This window comes from Stegastes partitus, unplaced genomic scaffold (genome assembly GCF_000690725.1).
Source record: "Stegastes partitus isolate 25-593 unplaced genomic scaffold, Stegastes_partitus-1.0.2 Scaffold2, whole genome shotgun sequence".
Lineage (NCBI taxonomy): Eukaryota > Metazoa > Chordata > Actinopteri > Pomacentridae > Stegastes > Stegastes partitus.
Window position 1 is genome coordinate 297823 of NW_007577733.1, and position 18178 is coordinate 316000.

An 18178-nucleotide genomic window follows, 5' to 3' on the forward strand; every position below is an offset into this window, starting at 1 on the left:
GTGGAGTTTCCATGTTCTCCCCGTGCAGTGTGGGTTCTCTCCGGGTTCTCCGGCTTCCTCCCACACAGTCCAAAAACATGTTGAGGTTAATTGTTGATTCTAAATTGTCCGTAGGTGTGAATGTGAGTGTGATTGGTTGTCTGTCTCTAAGTGTGGCCCTGTGATAGACTAGTGACCTGTCCAGGGTGTCCCCTGTCTTCACCCTAAGTCAGCTGGGATAGACTCCAGCCCCCTACGACCTTCGTGAGGATTAGCAGTGTGTAGATAATGGGTGGATGGATTTATGGGTTCCCACATGTTAATTCAAGCTAATTGAAATTGTTTTCTGGGAAAAATAAAAAAAAAATCAGCAAAACAAAATGATCTTTATTTCTTGAAGTTGTGTTGTTGTTTTTTTTTCTTTTAAAATACTACATAGTTTTACATCTCCAAGGCAAGAAGGATTCCAATTTACAGCTTGAGAATGAAACATCACCATATGAGCTGACCTCCTCACATGCTGTAAGGAGCTTTAGCAATCAAAGACAAAGGATGCTCGCTCACTTTTATTTTCGCAGTAATTTGTGTGTCATATCTGAGAGAAGAGTTGACTGGTAATGGTTTTGTTATTTCTGGGACCACTGTTTGTTATTTTCTGTTGATGAGCTGTAGTTTGGCTTTGAGCCACTAGGTGGAGCAGGACGCTAAACTTTGTCTGATCAGTTACAAAGAGTACTTGTGTGCTCAAAGTTAGTTTCAGCGCAATTGCCATTAAACTGTAAAATTCTCACTGAGTAACAACTGCTGGTCATGAGCATAAAAATAGTAGAAAAGCTGCCGTAGTGCATTTGAAGCGACACAGTATTGTATATTTGCCAAGCCGTCTCGTCAGGTCTTGCGTCTTGACTTGAAGATTGAGCTGCTTTACACACAGGAAGCTGACTGTTGACAGGATATATAGAGTTGTGGTTATGTTGTCAGGCAAACAAGGCGCTTTTTCACACTAAGCATATTTGCATTTCAGTTGCAACAGCAGCACATCTTTGTCTGTCACACACACATTTACCAGTTGTTACCAGGTAGTGTTGCTACAGGATACCGTATGATTGAACAGTCAGATCATGGAAACTCATGAATGGTGTTACTTTCAAAGCACGTTGGCAAGTTTGTGCTTGAAGCGATCATGTTGCAGTTGACGGTAGAAAATTGCACAAGCTGCTTTGATGACCTAAATTTTGCTGCCTGTTAAACTATTAACAGCTGCCTACAGATATTTTTTCACTTGCACCAGAGGTGTGATATATTTAACATTAATATCACAGCTCTGTTTTAGCAGTGACAAATAAACAGAAACACAGGGACTGAAGGTGTTTCTGTTTATTCCAGGCCTCAGATTATTTTTAATTTAATGCGTTTGCTACTTTGCAAATTAAAAAAAAAAAAATTAATATCAACAATACATTAGCAACACGCTGCCACACCTGGAAGCACTAATGTATTTGAGCTTTTACTGATTTCAAGTCTCTTAAGAACTGGACCAAGTCCTATTTAATGCTGACACCAGATGTTTGAGCTGACTGCTGCTGTCTGTTCTTTAAAGCCAAACCGCAGGTTTCTCTGTTGTTAAAAACTGAAACATGCCGTCGGTTATCTTTTTGAATTTCAGTTCTTTTACTGCTCTAAACTTGGTGTGCCGCTGGTTGGACAAATAATCAATAATCACAATAAAGTCTCACGTTGTGTGTTACAGGTGCACTGACACTTAAGTGTCTGCTAGAGATGCTAAACCAGAGACATTTCCGTTGTTTGTGTCCTGTAGCATTTTGTCAGTTTATGGCTGCGTGACATTTCGAGTGGCTGCACACGTGTGCACGTCATGATATGCTGCTGCATCAACCAGACTTCGTTTCATCTCAACTGACTGTAAAAATCTGTGAAAGCAAGAGTTCTCCTAATGGAGTGAATAAGTGCAGTATATGAGTAATTTGTGCCTTTTGAAAGGATTATTTTATTTAGCTTTCAGGTACATTATCCACCTAACCTTCTCAGATAATGTAAAGTTTAATTATTGGCTTTCTTGCAATACAAAGCATTTCTGAAGACCGTGTGCTAAAACCGTTGTTGTCCTGTGATCTTGTGTGTACCATCAGGTATTTTAAATGGAATTATAAACTTTATCTGCAAATAAACTGGCAATTATTTGATAAAATTACCAAATTTACATCTTTTGTTTTATGCTGTTCTGCAGATTACCCATTGGAACAAGTCTAATAAATTTTTACCCTTAACTGTGCAATAAAAAAGTGTCTTCTTCTGTGTGTTTTTTTTAGTGAGGAACTAGACAAGTTCATGGAGAGCCAGGGAGCCAGCGCTCCAGGAATCCTCACGCTGACCACCAGCCTCAGTAAGCCCTTCATGAGGCTCGACAAATACCCTACGCTGCTGCAGGAGCTAGAGCGACATGTGGAGGTACAAAAGAGAGGAAAAAAGCCTGTTTAAATTTATACTGAAATATTATGTAGTCACACAAACACTCACAAAATACAAGAACAACTAAATGACCACTAATGTCTGACTGTGTATGTAAAGTTGTCTTCATTGGTCTATCACAGTATACATAATATGAACATCAGTTTTGTCTTCTTTAGGATTCTGAGGCTCGATTCAGGCTGCTGTATTTGATATTGTGTCTTTGTTCCACAGGAAGCCCATCCAGACTATAATGACATTGTAAAGGCAACAGCAGCATTTAGGAGCCTAGTGGTAAGTCTGGACGTCCTGTCGTGATAAACTGGCACAGCTTTGTTAATCTTACTCTTTCATCAGTACAGAACAAGCCTCAGCTAAGCAATCCTGCAACCTCCACATGTCACCTCTCAATAGCTGGTTTGTAAAGCTGCTGGATTTCTTATTTCTGTTTATTTATTTAGTATTTGCAAGATTGGAGACAAGATGTCAGAAAATAAAATTCAAACATACACTATTGTCCTAGAGTTTGTTATGTTGTCATAATGGTACTGAACTGATCTAAAATGCTGGATTTCGTCTCGAGTGCAGTTTACTTGTGGAGCGGGGGAAAAAAAAGACAAGTTTAATGAAAGCGTCTCGTCTTTTCGTGTGCTTTATGTTGAGTGATGGCGTTGTTCCTACAGTGGGTGTGAGCTGAAATGCCATCTCAGAAGAGTTGGATTAGAAACGAGCGACCGCATTGTACCTGAGTGAACCTCAGTTTGATACACATTTTCCCCGGTAGAGCTCCGAGTTCCTTGTAAGAACAGATGAAGTGACTCACACGTCTCTTCGAAAGGGCTGCACAGGAAACAGGGGAAAAAAGAAAAACACACCACACAATCCTGCCTGTTGTAATTTGCATGCTTAGTTCGTCTTTGTGTGTTTTGAGTGTGCGGTTGGGTGGGCAGACACTTGTGAAATGCAAGTTATATTTCAGCAGAGCTCCGTCTACAGAAGCTCGTTTTTAAAGAAGAAAAAAAAAAAATGCAGTGGAAAGTCATAGATGTTTGCACTGTCATTTTTCCTGTTCGAAGAGGGAGAGCCCCCGTGTAGCACCTGAACATGTACTGCTTTGTCTTGCAGGTTGCTTGGCATACTTCTAACAAAGAAGTAAAAAAAGAAAAAGAAAAATCCCAATATCACAGCAAGCACACAATTTCCAAAGCCATAGTCACAGTGTTGCTCGGTATTCCTAAAAACAAGAATAAAGTTCAATACAAAACAAAAACACTAATTTATCAGTAAGTTTCACATTTTGTCATTGTGATATTTTTATTTGACGTACGTGTTTGTGTGTTTTAGATGCAGTGCCAGGACTTGCGGAAGCGTAAGAATCTGGAGCTGCAGATCTTATCAGAGCCGGTGCGGGGCTGGGAGGGGGACAGCATGAAGAGCCTGGGTCACGTGGCCTACATGTCCCAGGTCCATGTGAAGAACGGCTGCAGTGAGGTGAGACGCGTGTCAGGGTTTGAGCCCAGGACGATCGAAACTATCATCCGTTGTTAGAAAACGCTCATTCGGTCGCAGAGGACAGAGGGATGTTGTAGAAGGAAAACTGATGCAGGTTTTATTGCATTACGAAGCACCACAATGTTCCTCAATACGCATAGAGAGTGTCCTGTAAAAGACTTTAACTGGAGCCATTTCTTGCAAAGTTATTATGGAAATTTCTCATTTCTGCCCTCCGATAATGAATACTACCGATTAGACACGCGCTACAGTGTTTTACATTTTTATCAGTTCTAGAAGATGTAATAAAAATCATCCCTTCAGTTTACTCAGTTCCAACAGTTTACCAGGATTTACAACACTCCCTTTCATCTACATGTTTTCCAGTTCCCACTGTTTGTGAATTGTGGGTGCTAATTTAATCTCTCCGTCAAGTGTCAAAACAGAAACCTATGTAGGCCACATGCAGACTTTAAAGCCATCTCCCCTTTCTTGTGTGGTTTGTGTGTAGGGGTCGACTTTTGGCTCCGTGGTTGGAAGAAAACCCGAGATAGACATCTGGATTCACACTTTAATCACTGCCAACCACTTTCCAACCACCATATCAGTCACCGTATTTGTTTGTCAAGGGAACTCCTTATCAGCTCGTTTTAATTTTCCACTCATACAAAAAAAACAAAGCAACCGCTTTGCCAAACTTGTATCTTGTTGCTAACCGGAGCTAGGATGTGCTGGTGTCAGCTCTGGTGATGGTTTCACCTCAGCTGGTACAACCTAAAGTAGCACACATTTTGGTTTTTGGGGAGCAACGTGACAAACCAGTTCAGCTGCAGCAACGTTATTTTCAGCGACAAACCTTATTTTCAGTGACGTCCGTTGAAACTTCTCTGGAGCCTGCATGTATGCAAGAACTAAGAGGATGCTTTGCAACCAAAACTTTTATGTGTCTCTTGCAGGAAAAAGAGGAGCGCTACCTGATGCTTTTCCCTAATGTGTTAGTTATGCTGTCTGCCAGCCCCCGGATGAGTGGCTTTATTTATCAGGTGAGCTCCAGTGTACAAAGAGAAACATGCTGCTCAGTGTCTGAAATGGTCTTTATAGAGCTCCGAGAAACCTTCTTCTTTCAGCAGAAGAATTTGAAAAGTCTTATATGAACCTGTGTTAAAACAATATTTACAGCAATTTATGTGCTTTAGTGCCAAATTCCTACTTTCTGCTCCATCTGACGTATATACCAAGACAGTATCAAATAAAACAAGTAACTCTGATTTTAAGGCAGACTTCCGGAGCCTGTTGTTGTCTTCAGCTAAACTTTAAAATACATATTTACCCTAAAGAAGGACTTTGTTGATGGATTTTCTCAGCCTGACTGAAATTGCTTTAGGAAGGGATCAGTTTGCAGCAACTACAGTCAGGTGGAACACTGATAGTGTCAAAGTACTGTGTTTAGAAAAACGTGTGCTTTAATTGGCCAGTTTGAACAAATTCCAAACATGTTGCCAGAGATTTGTAAGATTTTTGCTGCCACCCCACAGCAACGGGGATGAAAGGAAGTTAATCTTTAGAGCTCATGAAATTCAAAGAGAAACATTTCATTTAATTCTTAATTTCAGTGTGAGCAAAACAACCATTTGCTTTTTAAAAAAAAAATCAGTTTACATTTTCCACAGTGTCTAACAACAAACCTCTGTTGTCTTGCAGTCTCTGCAATCAAGCTTCTGTGATGATAATCACAAAAGACCACTTTTACCAAAGTGTGTCCCTTCATTGTTTTGTTGTCTTACATTTGGCTTCAGGCTATAACAAGACAGGCAACACTGCTTTTTTAAAAAATGTATATGCTGTGTCTTTTCTTTCCTCTCATTTTTTTATTTTTCTTCCATTCAGGGAAGACTGCCGCTAACGGGCACCACGGTAACGAGGCACGCAGAAGACGCAGACAACGGCCACTATGCCTTTGACATCACAGGTTTGCATTCAAAGTTCTGGACAAAAGACTAGTCCACTTGAGGTGGCCGTGTTATAAACTTAGATCTCGATGAAGCAGGACGTTGTACAAAAAAATGCAACAAATGCAGTGATTTATAAAGAATTTAGGAAAAGCATCAGCTTAAAGAACAGCTCTGAGTTCTTTCAAATAGTTGTTGGACGCAACACTGTCCTTAGTAGATTAGTTGTTCATGCTGGTGTCTGTACACAATCAGAAAGAGTGTATTGATCCTTCAATTCTTTTTTTACTTTTAAAAACATTTTCTAATCACATGAACTTAGACACAGCATTGATTTTATGTAACTAAAGCTGACTGACTAGTGGTCAAGCACTTTATAGTACCCCCATTTTCCCAATTTGTATGTAAATTTAAGTAGTTCAGTTCCAACAGTAATCCTACATGACAACGCCAAAGGCCAAAAAAATAAGGAAAAAGTTAGTGTGACCAAAAAACTGAAAAAATTATGCAAATTTCATGGAAAACAACCTTATTAGGAAATGGGTGCAGCTTTTCTGCAGCAACGGAAGTAAATTAAGCCTTGAAAGTTAATGTCAACATTTTCCGCAACTTTAGCGGAGTTCTCACAAACCCTCTTGGCTGTACAAAGGTCGTGTTACTACACCCACTGATGCATTATTAGGAAAGCGCTGTACTGCAGGAAGTAGCGCTGCGTACTCTTATTAGAGGGGTGAGAAAAAGACAAGTAATGAAGGAATACAAAGACTCTGATTGATCAGTGGTTCGTCCTGCAGCAAGATGGTGACCCAGAACTTCAGAAGAAAAAAAAACAAGCAGTAGGCTTCAAATGATAAAAGACTGATTGCTTTTTTTTGTTGTTTTTTAAGCTTTATTTTTTTATTTCTTCTACACTTTAATTTCAGAGCACGCTCATACATTACACTGTGGAAATTCACAAAAACTATCTTAAACTTTTAAGTTGCTGTGCGTATAGTCAGATCTCATCGTTTGAGGCAACTTATTTGATATTAAACCGTGTATTTCTTAGTGTCATATGTCATGAACTGCTCAATTTTTGTGAGGAAAAAAAATCTAGACATAGACGCATTTAACTAGATCGCTGAATGACACCTGCACACCCTGATTGCCTGATTGTGGTTGTGGTACGTGTCAGTCTAAAAAACCAGATTTAACTTTCTCTATTGAAAGTCTGCGTTCATGTGCTTTGTGTGTGTTTGTTTCCTGCAGGAAGCATGATTGATCGTATTACAGTGTTCTGCTGTAGTGCCCAGGAGTTACAGGAATGGCTAGAGAACCTGCAGCCCTTCACCAAAGGAGGAAGTCCTGCAGGCACAATTTCAAAGGTTAAGTCGCGCCCACGCACACAAACACACGTACACATATACAGTATGAAGTCAAAACAATACCAAGAGTCAACCTTGCGTTATGCTGAGGTGTGAAAAACCAAATTTCTCACCCTGAGGTGACAAACATTTGACTCACATTTTAAATGCACATAAACAGTAATTCTTGCTGACCTTTCTCTGACTGTGTAGAATGTAGATGGGAAGCCCCTGAGCATGGTTGGCACCCCGACTCACCTGTCCCACCTGGGCAGCCTCAGCGCTGTCAGTCGCGGCCCCCTGGAGCCTCCGAAGATCAGCAAACCCTGGTCTCTCAGCTGTCTGCGCCCCGCACCTCCCCTCAAGCCCTCTGCTGCACTGGGATACAAAGAGGTAGGAAGTTGTAGCGCTGCACAAGCAAACCCACATCGGTCTCCCAGAATCAGTCACGCAGCACATTGTTAGTCAGAAACCGAGAAGTCCCCCTCCTCTACAGGACCACCTCTGTGCTACTTTTCTGCCTGTAATTCATTCAGAGTTACAGCATCGTGTATACTTACCATCATATCACATGCAAAGTAACACCCACACCTTAGATGGACTAAAACTGACATGAGTTAGGCAGTAAAATCTAGAATCATAGACTTGTGTTGGACTTAAAAGAAATGAGGACATGGACACTGAATCTGCTGCGAGGCTCGACTAAAACTACAAACTTTTGTTTACCAGTAATACTTCTCTAAATATAGCTGGAGATCTGTCAAATAATAATTTCTCTTTGTGCATCCAGTATGTTGCCTTGTCCCTGCAGCCACGCAGAAGATTCTGCCAAACTATTTATTTATGTGATAGCTCCTGCTTTTATTCACTGAGAGAGACATTTTCAGTTTTCATAGCTATTTAAGATCATTATTAATATGTTTTAGTTTCCTAATTTGTTATTAGATATATAATAAACACCTAGTGATAAAATTGCTGACACAGGTGTTTGAAATGACATTACTTACAGATTCCATATTTCTCAGCTTTAGCCGTTTGCTTTTTTAGGTCAAAGGATTTACTTTCTTGTCCATCACAACACAAATCTGTCTACATCTCAAGATACACAAATCTTTTAAATGTTAATATCAAATACTAAAGTCAGAATGTCATGTTACTTACTAAATTATCCATACTGCTCTCTAAATCTGTATTCGTTTTACATTGAAGATGTTGTAATATTAAGTACTGTACGTTGGTACAATACACTGCAGAGATACAGATATTTTAACAGAAGTGATTGTTTTAATGTGAAAATATAAGTGACTCCCTCCTTAACTTAAGACCCGAGCTCTTGTTTGATATGCATTTTTAATTTATTTTAGAATAAAAAAATATTTTTGAATAAAAAATACAAAGAAAATAAAAAGTATTTCAAAAAATCTAATAAAATAAAATAAAATAAAATAAATAAATAAATAAATAAAAATTTAATAAATAACAATCATAAAATAAGAATAATGAAATAATAATAATTAAAAAAAAAAATTGAGGCCAGGTCTTAAGAGATTAAATATCTGGTAAGTAAAAATAATGGACTGAACGAGAATGAATACTTTGTAAAACATACTAGATCATCTAAAATACAAAAAAAAAAAAGAAGAAGTCAGCTGGTTGACCTTGACTTGACAAGGCACGGAGTGTGAAGATCAAAACCAGGAGCAGTGATTTATAGATTCCGATCTTCTCATTTAACTTTTTGACACATGGATGTTGAAAGCAGGACAGTTTCCCTGAGGTTTCCTCCAAAGGGATCAATAAAGTTCTATTGTATTGTATTCTAATTATCAGCAGGGCCAAACACAGCGAGGCAAAATTAAGACGGCTAAAGGTGCAAAAACACAAAATGCATTATGTAAGTATTGATTAATATAAATACACTTATGAAAACAGTAACGGCCTTAATAAGCAATAAAAAGACGACAATACATGAAAGCAAATTTCTAAAAATGGTGAAATGAAATGATTGTGTGAGCCTTGCAGGTTGATGAGGAAATATTTCGGGGTTCAGTCTCATCTGGATGTTACATCTTTAGTAGTTATAATTTGCTGCCATGTTAATTTAGCTGCCAGCAACATACACTTATGCTGTAGTATTAAAGTAGCTTTCAGTGGCTGTAGTTACCGTTTATAGTGGATTGGTAACTTTACTGCTACGACTGAACATTTTTACCAACCAGTAGCAGGAATCATGCTGTTAATACTCAATGTCACTGTTGATCAAGGCAGTAAAACCTTTAATAATTATTCATTTGACATGTTCAAATTAACGTAAACTACATGTGATCACATGCTCTCAAGCTACAGGACAACGTGCCCGTTAGAGGCGGCGATTTCCACGATTTTAGCTTTCATTATGCAGTAAATAGAACATAGCTGAAACTGCTGCAGGGTACGGTGGCGTTCTGAGGAAGCGTATTCCTGTAATGGCAGTACGGTCATCAAAAGGGTGACTGGCATTGGAAAAGAATGACTGAACTGGTGTTTGTGAGCTGCTTGTCTTCGATGGGAGACACTGCTCACTGTGCAATGTGTGGGAGGTTGAAACTGTCACAAAGTTGTCCGTCAGCACTTTCGAAACTTTCAGTCATCATGGACACAGAAAGTCTAGTCACATCTTGAATGTACATCATAGGTAAAGCAGGTGTCTTGCCACTTCATTGACAAGCTGTGTTTTAACATCACACACTGTAGACTTCTGCACAAACTCATTCGTGTCCGTTTCGAGGATTGAAGCAAGGAGCAGCCTTGCAGCTACTTGGGTCTTTTTTTGATCTAGAGATTGCATGCATTGCATGCAAAGTCGTCTTCCAGCTGAGCGTCCTATTTCTTCATATATATATCTATATCTATAGATATATACTGTATATACAATTGCCCTCAAATGTATTCATACCCTCCTATTAAAGAAAGAAAAGAAAAAGTAGCTGTCACTGAAATAAGTTGAAAATGACAAAAGCAGTAATAAATAAAAATGTAATGAAAATCATGACATTGCTTTTGAATTGTGGTTCAACAGAAATATAAAAAAACAAAAAACAAAACAAACAAGCATGATGGGACCTATAAACTAATATTTTGTTGAACAACCCTTTGAGGCAATCACTGCAATCAAGTGTTTTCTGTAACTCTCCATCAGACTTCTGCACCTGTTGACAGGTATTTTTTTAATTATTCTTTTCAACCACAATTTTTTCAAAAACAATGTCTTATTTCACTGAATTATAATTTAGCACATTTTTGTTTATTACTGTACTTTATTAAAGTGACTATTGTGAATTATACCTTTTCTTTAATGGTAGGATATGAATGCATTTGAGGACGACTGTATTCCTTAAATACAAAATGTTCACTCTGCTAAAGAAAAGCAGAGCGGTTGCAAAAAAATAAATGTTCACCATTAACTCTCTATCACATCCTTCTCTCGTCGTATTTTTCATACACATTTCCTCTTTCTCTCTCTTTCTCCATTCTGCCTTCTTTAGAGGATGTCTTATATCATGAAGGTAAGGTGTGTGTGTTGGTGAGGATGTGGGTTGGGGAGGTGGGATGGGGTTGCCTGTGTGTGTGTGTGTGTGTGTGTGTGTGCGTGTGTGTGTGTTAAACTCAGTGTTGAGCTGGCATGTCATTGCTCTGTTTGCTTCACTCCTCTCTTGTTGTCATCTGTTGGTTTCCTGTTTTCTGTGCCCCTGCGAGTCTGCTATTTCTTTTTTTTTTTTTTTTTCTCACTCCCTGTAGCGAGTCAACGTGTCGCTCATCGCGTATGGTGTCAGTAACGTTTCGAAAAAACCTTTTCATAAGGCAACGGCAGTAGTAAATTCTACTCGGGGTGCTATTTTTGGATATCTAGACAGCGAGCGCAGTCAAGGCTACTGTCACTCAGACATGAGTAACAAGTGTTTGGATAATAAGCAGAGAAAATATGCTGTCATAGCTACGGCGAGGTCTCTTTTTAAGTTGGTGTCATGGTTTTGGAAAACTTGGTCAGAAACTATGTCTTCCATGCATAGTGGTGTGCAGTATTATTAGACATCACAGTGATCTTTAACCCTCTGAACCTCAAAACCTGCCAGTGGATTTGAAAGGCATGTTATAAATATATATAAAAAAAATAAAAATCACCAAAATGACACAACTTATCAGAGCCAAAAGCTGTAAAAAAAGAATTGTGTTATTTTCAACTTGTGAGCGGTTGTTGAATGAATCATCTGTGATGTGCCGTTTGTCAGGAAACTTAACCAGATCTAATCCTAACATCTTGACATTTCATCAACATTATTTTTTTTTTCTATCGAAGTCACATTTAAAAATGTGCCAAAAATAAACCGTTTGCTCTAACCAGATTCTGTAAGTGATAAGACATCCTGCACTCTTGGTCCTTGGAAGCTTCCGTTCTGGTTAGATTGGAGCCTTGGCTTTCAGGTGTGTGTAGCAAAGTGTGTGTTCAGACATGCACTGAATGAATTATTGTTGTCCTCCTCCAGGACTACAACCAGATTCTGTGAAAAAAAAAAAACAATAACAATAATTGCATTGTTTGATACAGCTGCTATTAGTGACTCCTCTGCATCTGACAGTCACACGGCAAAGCTTCCGAGACTTCTCGACTGAACTGCAGGCTGTTCTTGCACAGAGCAGACAGGAGACAAATATGGAAACGAATCAAAAATGCAAGTAGTAAAACACTGTAGTATGTAGATTCACCATTTCCTTGTAACTCAACTTGGAAGAATGTTACACATGTTGATTCCAGGTAATCATATCAGTTTAATTTATTAGTTCTTTCCGATTTACGGCATTATAGCTGTGTCATAGAAGACATTTAAAGTTCTCTCCTAGCCATTATCGCGTGGAGTTGCATGACTTTATGTTTCAGTGAAAACGAGCCAGCAGTGAGTAAAAATGTGAAACGAGAAAGAAAACGCCCAGAAACTGCTTGGGGTTCAGAGGGTTAATCAGTAATCTCTAAATGAAGTGTAAAGCTCCTGTCTGCCTGATATGTCGGTCTTTTTTAAACACATTAAATGTGAATTTATACGGCCATTATATAAAGTTATGGTTAATTGTGTCTCTAAGCTTTTTTAAGGTCCTTCTGCTCTCAAAATCAATTATGTCACTTAAAATCATGTAAAATTCCCAGAACATGTGAGCACTGTGCGCTGCCAGTGTGCTTCAAGCTGGTGGTTGATGTGACGCACAGCCAGTACTGGCCCAGAATTACAAAATTGTCTGCCTGATTTGCTATTTCCATACCGCTCTGCTCCACAAGTCCTCCCACTGAGCATCAAACCAAAGAGGAAAGAACCTTTGCGTTGTGCACCTGCAGTAACGTGAACCCTGAGGCCTCTTCAGGGGTTTTAAAACACAGGATGCAGTCAGTTGTTCCTCCGGATTCTTTTAACAAGAAATCTCGGGGTGTAGTTTTGGGGTGTCCCATGAAAAGGTGTACTTTCCAGCTACGTGCCTGACTAAGCTTCTCGGTTCCACCTAAGGGCCCGGGGCGAATGAGATCATGTTAAGAGTTATAAGAAAAGGATGTTAAAACGTTTGTGCCAGCAGTCTACATTGGTACAAGCACATCGCCATGACGAAACAGTTACTTTTGGTGAATTATTCATCACACCGCAGCTTTTAATGTGGAAACTGGAAAACTTCATCGTGTCTGTCTTTAGAACCTAAAGGTGACCCGACAAGAAACAGAACTCTCATAAAACCACATCATTGCGGTTTGATAGGGTGAAAAACTAATATGGCAAAAACCGCTTTCATGTGGCATTGTCTGTTCTAGATACGAAGCTTTAACAGTCTTTTCTGCCGTTAGTGCAGTCACTGGTGGGTAAATATATGCTCACACACCTTGATTAAACTCTGAAGATAATTTACATCAAACAGGATTTTACCGTTGGCATTTTTTTTGTTACGATTGTCAGGCAGGGAGCATATTACCACGGACAGACTACCGGGATGGTTCGGCCTCAGTCATCACCACACGCTTGCTGCCTTGTTTGTTGATGGTATTTTGTTCTTCGATGTTGTTCGTTCATCCGGGATGCACGTCCCTGTAAGCTTGCATTCTGTTTGGATTGGAGCCTTGGCTTTGAGGTGTGTGTAGGAATGCGTGTGTACAGAGATGCACTGAATTTATCATTACCCTCCTCCAGGACTCCAGCAAGAGCCCGCGGCCCATGAAGAAGTTCCTGCCAGGCAACAGGAAGAAAGAGCGAAAGCCCTCCGACGACGAGGTTCAGACAAGAAAAAGTACGAGCGTTGCTTTACTACAATGAGACACACATGGGAGGCAAAATACAGGCTGGATGAGCTGTGGAAATAATTGTTAGACCACTGTGTGTTGTCGTTTCTCTTCCTTTCTCTTCTTTTAGTCATTGTTGAGCGATAATTCATTTGACTTTACAGCTAACACACAAAGTAATGGTGACTCCAGAAGTGGTTTCAGCAATCCAGTGTCAAGTTTAAAACTTTTGCAGTTTTAGTACATTCTATTTCCATGTATTTGATTGTTTTAATACCTTTTTTGTGTATTTTAGAAGATGCTCTAATTATTTTAACACAAAATTCAGACACAATTGTCAGTGTTCAGAGGCTGTTGTGTAGACGTGTAGAAGCTGTATTTTAAGGCTGTCGTTGGTAAAGGTGATACTGTTTTGATATAAGTTAACTGTGTAGGTTTTCTGAGTTCAAAAGTAAAACTGAAATATGGAGTTTAAACAGAAGCGAATACAGCTAAGCTATTGTAGCACTCAGCTTGATTATTGTAAAGAAACAAACACGATGTCATAATTGCACCAGTGCAGTGAGCGAGTTATTATCTGTAAATGTTTGTTTTGAGACGGTTGTGTCTCGTCAATCATGTGCGTCACCACAACACCATGCGATGAACAAAAGTGGGCATTTATTCTAATGATAATGTGGGCTTTTGACAGGCACGGCCGCTCTGGAGGAGGACGCTCAGATACTGAGGGTGATTGAGGCGTATTGCACAGGAGCCAGCCTGCACCAGACCACCACAGGTGAGTGTTGGTGCAAGCAATGAGGATAAATTGTTCCATTAATGCCTTTGTTTTTTTTAGATTTCACACCTTCAGCCGCTGATATAGCCACGAATAAAGATTTCCTGTTAATGTTTTGTGTGTCCATCTGTGCAGCGGTACGGAAAGAGTGCGTCCCTCAGGTGCTCCTGCCCGAAGAGGAGAAGATCATCGTGGAGGAGATGAAGAGCAACGGGCAGACGGTTATTGAGGAAAAGTAAGGATGTTATCACACTGGAGCTTTGTCATTATTTGTGCTTGGATCCTTATTTTCTGGATAATGAGATTCAGAAATTTGATATTGATCCTGTTTAGGGTGTCGAGGTGTAAATCTTCACACAGAATGACCTGTCTGGTTGGAAGCTGTTATAACTACAGTATACCAATGCAGTAAATGGGCAATAATCTAACATGTGTTGGCAAGAAGCTGGTTTAAAAGTAAATCTGAGTGCTATTTTATACAGGTACAATATTTTTGTTATTTCTTTCAGGAGCCTGGTTGATGCTGTGTATGCTTTAAAGGACGAGGTTCATGAATTGAAAAAGGTAAGTGAGACATTTTGGAGGGAGGCCAAGTGTAGAAGCTGACTGACTGATGTGTTTTTGAAACTGCTAAGATACATAATATGAAAAACATGTGAAAATATAAGATGAGATTTTAACATAAACCATTCTTTATAAAGCCAAATATGTTAAACAGTTATTACAGAGCATATTTTAAAGGGGGCAGTTCACTACGCTGCAGTTTCTTTTCTATTTCTTTAGTTCAATTGTTACTGTTTGTGTTTTACTCTCCTCATCCGTTGTTTAGTTTATATAGTCATATTTGCAATTTTATTTCAAGCGCTTCCTGCCTCTCATAGATATAAAGTTTATCATCATTGCTGTTAAAATTATCAGCCACCACAGACCGATATATCTGTGATAACCCGTTACTGACTAATATCGTTTGCTCGGATTAGTCAGACTCTATTCAACAATAGCAGCAACAATCACGCAACATTTTAAATACCGCCAAATATTTCACAGGAGAATAAGTGGATGAAGCAGTTTCTGGAGGAGGAGCAGAAGTCTCGCAAAGAGCTGGAGAGAGTGGTCCGAAAACTGGCCAAGCAGAAGAACGACTGTGCTTGGGAGGACGGCAGCCACTGAACACATCCGTTCAATCATCCTCATCGGTGTGTTTCTGTGCACGAATGGGTACCTTTATGTCAGCTTGTTTGTTTGTGGAGGGGACGGGAAGGTGTGTGTCTGTGTGTGTGTCTGCGTGTGTTTGAGTATCTGTGTTGCGTCTTCACATTTCAATCACACATAGCAGGAGTTGGACTCCCTCTCGACTACGATACCTGGAGCTTCTTCACTTCGAGTTGTGGAGCTTGATCTGACGTCATGATGAAATCTGATCTGTCTTCCTGATCCAGCCTCATGAGACGAGTCTGTGAACACGCTTCCTCCTGAAGCAGCTAAACCCAGACGTTTGGAACCTACTGCCCCGTGGCGACTGGCACTGTGAACACTCCCCAGCAAAATGGAACAATTTTGGACAAGGACAAAACAAGTTCTCCACTGTTACTTTTTGCTTCAGTTGGATAGAAAAGGAGTACGAAGCCATCGAGTCTAATAGGTCTTCTCTTGCATGCACTTCTGTTACCAAGGGGACAGATTTTCTTCTCTTCGAACCACGACTTTGTCTTTGTCGTATTTTATTTGTCACGAGGGTACCCCCGCGGGGAAAATAGGTTGTGTTGCGCTTTCATGATTGTGTGTGATTTGCTTTTTTTTTTGTTACATTCTCGACATTCACGTCACACATTTCCAGGCTGTTTTGTAGGCGTTTAAGCAAGTCAGACAGATTAGCTTATCATCCTCAATTCTGTTTCCAAAATGCAGCTTTTTTTGTTTAAAATCTGCATGAATGTACAGTGTTTCTACAGTATGAATTCTGCATCAGAAATGTGATAATCAAGATATTCAGATATATAGTCCAAAGCTATCAGGGATGCAGCTAATAAAATAGGAAAAACTTAACTATATATCATTTACTATACAAGAATAAGCAAATATTGACAGAGATGTTACCCTTGCTCTTCTTACTAAAATATATTCAAGAATCATTTTAACGTATTAAATAAATAGCCTTGCTTTATTTTGGATTTTTAAAAAAGGTTCTTTATTTATTGTTCACCCAAGCATTTAATTGTGGTTTTTAGCCTTATGGCATATAGTTTTGCTGCCTTTACACCTGTCTACAATACACAACAGTGATACATAAAGGCAGAAACAAATCTCCTTGTTTTAGTTAAGGGAACATAGTTTTTTTTTGATCACAGAAGAAGAAGAATTAAACAATGAGCCTGCCTTGAGGAATTATAGGTTTTTGTTTTGCGGCCTGGCAGGTTCCTGCAGAGCTGATGGAGACAAACTGAGGAAATAAACAGAGAGATTTATTTGTCGCTGTAGAGTAGAGCTCAACTGTTCAAGTGCCTCCCGAAGGGGTCAGTAGTCTTAAAGAGAGCTAAAAGACCAGACTGGGACTAAATGTCATAATTTATACCGAAAGACGTCACAAACGGTTTGTTTTAATATTTAAATAGGAAGGACTCGAGTTTAATGGGTGTGAAATATAGGGGTCTAAGAAGCAAACAGGTCTTAGCGGGCTACGTAAGGTGCAGCCTCCTCAGCAGGACCCGCAGCGGTACGTTTCCTCATGAGGTTTCGTGTGCACACACTGTCAACACTGTTATCTGATCTCGCTGCACTGCAGAGAAGCAGTGAATGCAATCGAAATGCAATAAGTGACTGCTTTACTGACTGACCTCTGGGTAAGTCCCAGCATGGTTGGACAGATTCGGAGAAATTGCAATAACAATGAATGAATTAACCCAATTTATTAACCAAAAACAAAAGAGAAAAGGCTCAGACCGTGTGGTTCAACCTCCACACAGTCAGCCTGTTCATTATGTTGCTTTTTATTTAATCAAGTCTATTGGTATTAATAATTCTTGTAACTGGCCGGGTTCCTTTTTTTTTTTTTGATTTTCCCATCACAAGTGATCCAACATGTATAATACTGTACAATCTCTGTTGGTAGGTGCTGTTTTTTTTTTTTTTACATGCACCTCTTTCCAGGGACTTTCAGAGCACTGTGTAGGGTACAAGGCAGCACTGGTACATCTGTGGAAGAGTCACTGTCTTGCTCAAGGGCTCTTCTGCAAGTTTTAATGCTTGCTTGGATGCTGGAGTTAATCTGCATTTGTTCCTCCTGTTAGGACGCCCAGTTGTCAGCCAGGATCTCTTCAGCATCGCCGCTGCTTCCTGTACAGATGTGTGACTCTGTCTCATCATATGTTCGCTGCTGAGATTAACATTATTGCTGTTTCTGTAAAAACAGTTTTCATTTAGCACCACATACTGTAGTTTGCAATTCCCAATAGCCTCAGTGAGCACTTAATGGTGGGAAGGGGTCGAGCTCCAGTTTCAACTTGTTTATCTGAAATTATATCTCCAGACCACTGTGTGTGTTGTTTTTGACAGACTGTTCTATGCAATTATTGTTGTTGCAAGTATTGTAATGCTTTTTTTTTTCTAGACACCCTGTACTTTATGTTTGGTATGATCATTCTTTTATTAAAAGTTTAATATAATAAGCGGAGTCGAGCATTTGACATCAGTTCAACCGAGCGAAAAATGGAAAACTCCTAAAGTCGTTTCAACCACACAGAATCCACTCTGTGTTCCCTCATTCAAACTGGAAATCCACAAAGACAGGCTTTTCCACACCGCATACAGCACACGTGTGGTTCAGGAATTTGTAGGTTGTTCACATTCGATAGTAAGAAACCCTTTACAGGATGGAAGGAGT

General features: G+C 39.5%; 1 protein-coding gene across 1 annotated transcript in view; it reads left to right on the forward strand.

Annotated features, from left to right (window-relative positions):
• Positions 1-17968, forward strand: part of arhgef6 (Rac/Cdc42 guanine nucleotide exchange factor (GEF) 6) — a 35546-nt gene extending 17578 nt beyond the window's left edge. Inside the window, 13 exon segments of the mRNA XM_008306962.1 lie at positions 2310-2448; positions 2683-2742; positions 3793-3939; positions 4896-4982; positions 5827-5908; positions 7137-7252; positions 7445-7624; positions 10756-10776; positions 13432-13528; positions 14212-14298; positions 14434-14533; positions 14808-14862; positions 15346-17968. Of these exon segments, the coding sequence (XP_008305184.1) occupies positions 2310-2448; positions 2683-2742; positions 3793-3939; positions 4896-4982; positions 5827-5908; positions 7137-7252; positions 7445-7624; positions 10756-10776; positions 13432-13528; positions 14212-14298; positions 14434-14533; positions 14808-14862; positions 15346-15468 (1294 nt within the window). The 3' untranslated portion in view covers positions 15469-17968.
• The last annotated feature ends 210 nt before the right edge of the window (positions 17969-18178 follow it).